This window comes from Leptonychotes weddellii, chromosome 14 (assembly GCF_054177405.1).
Source record: "Leptonychotes weddellii isolate Sample4059 chromosome 14, ASM5417740v2, whole genome shotgun sequence".
NCBI classification, from domain to species: domain Eukaryota; kingdom Metazoa; phylum Chordata; class Mammalia; order Carnivora; family Phocidae; genus Leptonychotes; species Leptonychotes weddellii.
In genome coordinates this window covers 47,383,403-47,391,690 of record NC_138382.1, presented here as the reverse complement: position 1 = coordinate 47,391,690, position 8,288 = coordinate 47,383,403, and the positions used below count along the sequence as shown (strand labels likewise).

Genomic DNA, 8,288 nt, shown 5'->3' with positions numbered 1-8,288 from the left:
CAGAGCAGCTTCAAACCCAGACTCCTCCAGGGGAGAGTGTATCTCAGTTTGGAACTGGAAGAATTGAGGTGAAAAGCCAAGCTTGAGGGGAGTATATGATGCTGGTGCAGGAGGGGGTGATCCCGGGGACAGGGGAGGTAATGCTGGTAATGGTGGAGCCATCATATAGACTTGGTAATTGGGATGCTGGTCATTATGAGCATGGGGTTGGGATGATGGGATGAAATTTGGGATATCGCTATCATGAGCTGGTGACAGTGACTGTAGTGACAGTGCTTGGTGGTGACAGGGATGTGAGAGGTGGAAATAATGAGACGGTTGTTAATGGTAGTTGCCAGAATTGACAGCAGAGGAGGGGTGGCCACCGTGACAACTAGGACAATGGTTGGTGATACGAGATGGTGGACATGGTGACTGGGGTTGACATAGTGGGGTCGTTCCCAGAGATTAGTGAGGTAATGAAGCTGTGTCTCCTTAACAGTGAAGCCTGACCCTCCAGAAAATGTGGTAGCCCGACCAGTACCCAGCAACCCTCGCCGGCTAGAGGTGACTTGGCAGACCCCTTCGACCTGGCCCGACCCTGAATCCTTTCCTCTCAAGTTCTTTCTGCGCTACCGACCCCTCATCCTGGACCAGTGGCAGCATGTGAGTGCCCTGCCCTGCCCGGATCCCAAGTGCCCGAATCAGAGCCTCGTGGCGTGGGAGGTATCCATATCACCCATATCAGCTGGTCGCTGTTCCAGTGTGAAGCCTGGGGGCAGTCAGAGAGGCTTTCTTTCCTCAGGGAGAGGGGACCAGATGGGCTTGGAAGGATGGATGGGGCTGAGGAGGGTATCCTGATCGGAGGCCCTAAAGGGTTCCCAGTGGCCTCCATTAGTGTGATGGGAACACATCTGTTTTTGTGGCCCGGGGTAATGGGGAGAAATCCTGGAAGGGAGATGGCAAGCAGGGCAGGTAAGATTTCCCTTTCCTTCACTCTGGCTCTTAGCCCTGATCAGGCATCTCCCTCTTAGACTCTGGCCCAGGCTGCGGGCCTGTGCTGGCCCCAAGGGGCAGGACATCCTGGTCCTCAAGGACTTACAGTCTCAACGGCTCAAGGGGTCAGAATCAGGCAGTGGTGGCAGACTTGTTCCAGGGTATGAGTTCAGGCCATGATGAGTGTCAGGGCTCCAAAGTCAGGTGGGGCTTAGGGGTCCGCTCAAGGTTACAGGTCGGAAGGTAGCCTAGTCTGGGAACGAAGCAGTGGATAAGGGCTGGTATGGGGTCAGGGTGTGGTCTGCGATGTTGATCAAACTACAGTTGCTCTGAGGAGCAGCCAGGCATTTGGGGCTGACTTAATGTTCTCTCTCCTTTGACAGCCCTGGGCCCATAGGGTTGTAGGCACTCTTTCTGGCCCATGAGGTCTGTGGGCTAGGACTGGGGCTTCGAGGGTGCGCCACAGGCTAGCCCAGACTGGCACCCAGGGGTCAACCCACCTCCTCATGCCCCCCTTCCAGCTAGCCTTTAAAGTGTGTAATGTGATTCCAGGGTGCCTGTCCGGGTTGTAGGCCTGGCCCCCATAAAGGCTGCTCACATGTTCTCTGACAGAATCCGGAGTCCCTCCTGCCTGGCCAGCTGCCCGCGCCTAATGCATCGCTAATAACCAGGGTCTAGTTTCACAAGCCCCCCTCCCCTGCTAACGAGCTGCAGGCAGCAGCACCGCGTATCGCAGTGCACACGCCTCACGGTGGACCTGGCATACCGCCCGCCATACACACAGGAACATGCACACATACACGTGGTCCCCAGCAGGAACCGTGCTGCACACATGCATGTGACTAACATGCCAAGACCATGCACTGCAGAACTGAGCCCCACACTGACGTGTAGAGCAAAATACGTGGACTCTGTGCTAAGAACATGTATGACCCGTGGCACATGCTTGCCCTGTTCCATATCTCATTGACATTGGAGTTGGCTCAATTTATGGCTCTTTTGAACTTGAATTTTGCTCTGAATAGAATCTACTCTCCCTAATCCTTTATGTTGGAGAGAAGCAGGTGTATGATCAGGAAGTGGTACAGAGGGGAGAGCAGAGAAAAACATCACTTGGATTTTCAGGGGGAAATGAGAGCTGCAGGCCAGGATTGACAAGAATGGGCACCATGAGGTGTGGCAGGGGCTGTCTCAGCATGGACAAGGTGAGGCAAGTACTGGGACCCAGCATGGGTTCCCTGCATCTTCTGTTCTGGCCCTAATTCAGCAGGGAGGCTGGAGGGCGTGTCTGACATGTGCTACGGCCGACTGGTTGGAGGACTCTGAGGCTAGGCAGATGCCAGCTACTAGAGAATTCCTGCCAGTTGAGGAGCCATTCTCTTAAGGGTGTGGATTAAGGGATCAGTGACAACCTAGCAAGAAGGGCCTAAGCCTAGATGTGGCTGCCAGGAAAGCACTGGGCTCCTGGGCCACCTTTCTAGAGGTGTGTGGTGCCCACCATAAGCCCACCAATGAGGTGGTAATTTGATCTGCTCTCCATAGCTCTCTCCCTCTCTACTCAGCCAGAGGGGGTCTTTGGAGGACAAAAGGGTATAGGGAACCAGAGGAGGAACTAGGCCCCAACTCCAGGGGAGGAGAGTCTGTGGGGTCCACTGATCTTCCAGGGCTGGGAGTAGGACTGAGTGAGCCCAGGTCTGGGCCCTAAATGACTTTCACCCTGACCCTGACCTTTACCATTGTCTCCGCCTCAGGGCCACAGATAAGGGTGGGAGGGGGGGAGGTTATTGGAGGGGCTTCCTGCTCTACTTAGACCCATCTTCACACACATGAATACACATACACATGCGTGCATGTACTCACAGCCTGTCAGGTAGGTAGCTCAGACCCGGTTTTCCCGGAAGGAAGATTGGAACAGGGACCAAAAAAGCCCTGAAGCCAGACGTGGCCCAGAGCAGCCCCCTCCTCCGCCCCTGCCGGCTGCCCCTGTTTACGAGGAGGCTTAATGAGGCAGCGGGTGCCGCTGAGATGAACCAGAGCCCAGCCTGGGACTGGGAGGGGCGCTGGACAGGCAGGCCAGCCTGAAGGGTGGGGGAGACCAGCAGAATAGGGCTGACCTGGGCGGGGGTGGGGTGGCGATGCCTCCAGGAGGAAATGGAACAGCTGTCCTGCTGTCCTGCTGTCCTGCTGTTCTGCTGCTTGGGAGCTGCCCCCGCCCCCACCCTCTTCTGCCTCGGGCAGGGTGATAACCACACTGAGGCCTTCCTGAGTGGGAGACTCAACGGGGGCTAGGCTGGTGGGTGCACTGGGCATCTGGGAAGCCAGGCTCTGATGATGACAGAGCTGGCTGAAGTGTGTTTGTTGCTTCCCATGTGCCTGAGTCCTCATTATACTCCTGTGAGATAGATCATTAATACCATTTTCCAGATCAGGACAGCAAGGCATTTGGAGGTTAAGGAACTTGGTCAGCCGGCTGAGAGGGGATGGAGCTAAAACCTGGACTGAGGCAGCCTAGCTCCACGTCTGTATTTATAACCTTCCTTCTGAGCACATCACCATCTCCTCTCTTACCCTGTTACTCTTGTCACCTCCAGGGAGGGACTGAGATCAGGGCTCAGGCTGGGCACTGTGAGGGAGCTGGGATGACAGCAGAGTGAGACACTGAGCACAGTCCTCCTGCTCCCCGGGGGTGCTTCCGGTCTCCGGAAGATTTTCTTACTCTCCTTCAAGATCCTCTTCCCTCCCTTGGGGTCTCCTCCCCGAGGTGTCTTTACCCTCCTTCAGGAATATTCTCAATATCCTCTCTCTCCCCCCAGGAAGCTCTCTTTTCCTCCGGGGGGGTGGTCTTCACTCTTCTCTCCCCGGCAGTGTTCTCAGTTCCTCTGGGGGTGCTCACTCTCCTGACCCCCGGGCGCCACCCCCATCCCGCGGTCTGGCTGCAGGTGGAGCTGTCAGACGGCACAGCGCACACCATCACGGATGCCTATGCCGGGAAGGAGTACATCATCCAGGTGGCGGCCAAGGACAATGAGATTGGGACGTGGAGTGACTGGAGCGTGGCCGCTCATGCCACACCCTGGACTGAGGAGCCACGACACCTCACCACTGAGGCCCAGGCCCCGGGTGAGCCCCTCCCCCCCCCTCCACCGTTCTCTCAGTGGGCCTGCGCTGTTACCTGGCTCTATCTTGCGCCTTCCCACCCCTCCCAGGACTCAGAGCCTTAGAGCCTCTGTGGCCGCCACACTCCTGTCTGTCTGTCCTGACCAAGCTGTGCCTTGTCCTTGCTGTCTGGACATTTTTGGTAGGGGCCGTGGGGTGGAGGGGTCATCTGTGAGCCATGGGGAAGCAGTATCTGCCTGATGGGGGAGGCAGGACACGTCTGAGAGAGGAAGCAGGGGCTGTCTGATGGGGGAGGCAGTACTGGTCTAACACAGAGCAGGAACAGTGTGCCTCATGAACCCCCCAGATCTGGGTTGACTGCAGCCCTGGCCCTGCCCTGAGTGGGATCCCCCCCATGTTCCCCAGAGACCACGACCAGCACCACCAGCTCACTGGCACCTCCACCCACCACGAAGATTTGTGACCCTGGGGAGCTGGGCAGCGGCGGAGGACCCTCAGCACCCTTCTTGATCAGTGTCCCCATAACTCTGGCCCTGGCTGCTGCCGCCACTGCCAACAGTCTCCTGATCTGGTAAATCAAGTGAGGCGGGGTGGCAGACGGGAGCCCAAGGGGACCCCCACCCGCCGCCGTCCCTTACAGCCCCCTGCCCTGTTTCCCTAGAGCCCGGCACCCCGTGAGGACATGCCAGCGCACCTGCAGAGGACCAGGAGGCCGGAGCTGAGCCCGCAGACCCCAGCTTCTATTTTGCACACGGGCGGGAGGACCTTCTGCATTCTCTTCAAACATAATTTGTAGAGACCCCGGCAGGCCCGGCCCTGCCGCCCCCTAGCCCTGCCACACCATGCTGGCTCTCCTCCTGCCCTCAGGAGAGGAGGACCCTGCAGCTAACCCACCCACCAAAGACCCCCCACCCCCACCCTGGCCCCTCGGGCTGGACCCTCCAATGCCAGCCACTCCCAAGAGCCCTTGGGGGGGTCTGAGGGGAGCCCCTCACATCCATAATTTCTCCTGCCCCAGCCTCCTGTCTGTCCCAGGGTCTCTGTTGCCACCATCAGATTATAAGCTCCTGATGCTGGGGGGGCCCAGCCGTCCCCCTCCCCCCAGCGCCCACACTTTTCACTCCCCCACCTGTCCCCGTTTTGTACGACCCTCCCCTTTCCCTGCTCCCACCCCACAGTATTTAATGCCCTGTCAGTCCCTTCTAGTCTGACTCAATGGTAACTTGCTGTATTTGAATTTTTTATAGATGTATATACAGGGGTGGGAGGGTGGGGGGTTCTCATTAAACGTCACCATTTCATGAGTCCTTGGAACAGACCCACTTTGGGAGGGTATCCTTCTTCCAAGGATCCCTCCCCTTCTAGCCCTGGAAGAGGGAAGAAATTCTAGTTGGAGAGAGACAACTCTCTCCATATAGATGGGGAGACGCAGTATAGCTCTCAGGCAGATGTGTCTGGGGGTGGGGCTGTCTGCTTCTTTGGAGGAGAAGGCTCCCTGGAGGCCAGGGGCAGAGCTGTGGGGAATGAGGGGTCCCAGTGAGGCAGGTCCCACATGGGGACGTCCAGTCAGTCCTGGAGGCTATTGAATCCTGACAGGGGTAGGCCTGTCAAGAGTCATCTCCAGAGCTGCCTTCCAGGAAAGCCTAGGCTTTACCCATAGGGGCAGAGATGCAAGAAGGTGAGGAGGCCAGACTTCATCTTTGGGGTACGGGGGGTTGTCATCCCCGTCATGCAGTTCAGACACAGTTCAGGGGCTCTAGGAGGTCAGGCCTGGGGCTCAGCTAGGCTACAAGGCTCAGAGTGCAGAGCGTACTGGGCCTGGGCAGGGCGGGAGGCTGCGTGAAGGAGGCCACTTGGTACCTGACTAGGGATTGGGCCTGTGTTGCAGGACTGGAAATGTGAAACAAGATTTACCCCCAGGGTTAGATTACAGTCGAGACTCAGTGTGAGCAGAAGAGCAGGCTTTGGTTTTCCAGAGTACCCAGTCTTTGGTCTAGTTCTGTACCCTGCCCACACCCTTCCAGTCCTCAAACTGGGATTCCAAGGTCCCTTTGGTTTCTCCTCAGAGGAGGGGCTTGTGGCTGCCCCACGCCTGCTCAGGTCCAGCCCCCTTGTAGAAGCCACTGCACCTTCTACCACAGTGGGGGGACACTGCAGCTCCTTAGCTGAGGATGCCTAGGGCTGGGGCCACGTTGGCAGGTACCTCTGGCCTGGGGGAGGGAGCAAAGGATTAGACCAGAACCCCAACCTGGGGAGCCAGGCTTGGCCTTGCTCTGAGTGGCTGGGATGAGAGAGAGATGAAGTCAGAGGCACAAATACACTGACTTGCGCGAACACTCCCCACAGCAGGTGCCGAGTGCCACACCTCCACTAAGCCACTCATCCCGTGATCACACACACACACACACACACACACCCCAACTCAAACCCTTTTCTTCAGACCAGGGTCAGAAAATGGACATTCCTTGCTGGTCTCACCAGGCCTGCCTGGGATTGTGCCCCTGGGAGGAGGGATCCATGTTGCCTCAAGCACTGATGAGTTAGGCCTGGACAGGGCTTGGGGCTGGGTGAGGGGCTCAGAGGGAAGGCTCTCTTCCAGGCCAGGCATTACAGGAGGAGAGGGGGTGTTCCAGGTGGGAGATCTCATGGAAAACAAAAGGCCTGATGTCAGGGTAGAGGGGCCTGTGGCTTTTCAAGCTGAGTAGCCCCAGCTAGGGGAATGCATGACTCCTCATTCCAGGAAGAGGCTCCCAAGATTGGACATACGGAGCAGTGGCTGTGGACCTACCTCTGGACCCTGGACCCCTGATTTGCCTGTTTGTCTGGTTTCTGTGAGATGTGGCTTGAGCCTGAACCTGTATTCCAGGTTCAGCAGGGGTGGACAGAGCAGGCGGCACCAACTCTTGCCAAGGACATTGTATTCCTGGGGTGGGTCTGAGCCTCCCCCTTCCCTGTCTTTGTGGTAGTGGGGCTAAAGCTCAGAGGTCTCCAGCCTGTGCTGCTTTCCTGCCTTGAGAGCCTTGGTCAGCCCTGACCCACCCACCGCCCACCCAGGGCTTGGGCATCAGCAATCTGGCCTCCATTAGCAACATGGGAAAGCAATTATGTGGGGTCTGGGGAGGAGAAAGAGGGGAGGGGGCCTGCTGGTGCCTCAGAGGCCAACGGAGAGGCCTGCGGCATCTCCCTGCCCCCAACCTCAAGAGAGAGAGACCCAGCCCTGTCCTAAGTGCCAAAGTGGCTGGAGGGCCAGTGTCCTTGCCTCTGACGGGCCTGGGCCTGGGGGTGGTCATTCCTCTTTGGGAGTCTTGGCCCTCAACCTCACAGAGGCTGCTCGCTTTGGAGGGTCTTAGAGTGCTGTCTGCTGCTGCCTCCAAGTATTGTCCCTCCGCGTCATTATTTCCCATGGTGGTTCTGGGGAGCTGGGGTAAGTATAGATATCAATTCTTAAAGCTAAATCAGATCCCAGAGAATGAAAACTGCTGAGGGGGGCTGCCAGGGGAGGCTTGGATCCCAGGCCCAATGTGTATGGTGGCTCAGCCTTTCAGCTCACTAGGTCTCTTTGCTCCCCCAAGGGGCATTGGAGATGGGGACCTTCTTATATGCCCCATTCTTATAAGGCTGACTTGTCTCTGCCCCCATCCTCTTCTCACTGAACCCATTTCCATCAGTCTCTGTCCCCTTCCTATCCCTGAACTTGTCTTTGTCCTGGTTCCTATTCTGTGTGTCTCTTATGTCTCTATCCTGTCTCCTTTCCCGTGTATGTCTCTAACTCCTGTCTCTGTCTCCATCCCTGTTTGTCTCTCTCTGTCTCCTCCCTGTCTCTCAGTCTTCCCTTTTCTGTCTTCCTCCCTGTCTCTGTGTGTCTACCCCCATCTCAGTCTCTTTGTGTCTCTCTGGCTCTTCATGGATCTCCACCCCATCTCTGTGTCTCTGTTCCTCTTTCCTGACTCTGTCAGCCCTTCGCTCTCTTTGCCTCCCTCTTTGTGTTCCTGCCCTGGTCCAGACCCCAGCCTGTGGCCACAGTGCCTCTTTGGCCTGAGCTAGGGCCTGTCCTGGCTTCTGCTGCCCCCTCTCGGCCACCTGCCTGCCCTTCATTCCTGCTCCAGGGCAGGCGGCTGATAGCTGACACACCCCACATCTTCCAGCAGCCAGCCAGGAGAGAGGAAGGTGATCTGGAGACAGTAGGCAGGAATCCT

General features: G+C 57.3%; 1 protein-coding gene across 7 annotated transcripts in view; it reads left to right on the top strand.

Annotated features, from left to right (window-relative positions):
• CNTFR (ciliary neurotrophic factor receptor) overlaps nucleotides 1–5,314 on the top strand; it is a 37,474-nt gene extending 32,160 nt beyond the window's left edge. For 6 of the 7 annotated variants that reach the window (XM_081803101.1, XM_081803099.1, XM_081803102.1 and 3 more), the window contains 4 exons: nucleotides 482–645; nucleotides 3,915–4,095; nucleotides 4,498–4,663; nucleotides 4,754–5,314. In XM_081803101.1, the coding sequence (XP_081659227.1) occupies nucleotides 482–645; nucleotides 3,915–4,095; nucleotides 4,498–4,663; nucleotide 4,754 (512 nt within the window). In that variant the 3' untranslated portion in view covers nucleotides 4,755–5,314. The remainder of the gene's footprint in view (nucleotides 1–481; nucleotides 646–3,914; nucleotides 4,096–4,497; nucleotides 4,664–4,753) is intronic. The other variant, XR_014140030.1, reaches the window with a different exon arrangement.
• The last annotated feature ends 2,974 nt before the right edge of the window (nucleotides 5,315–8,288 follow it).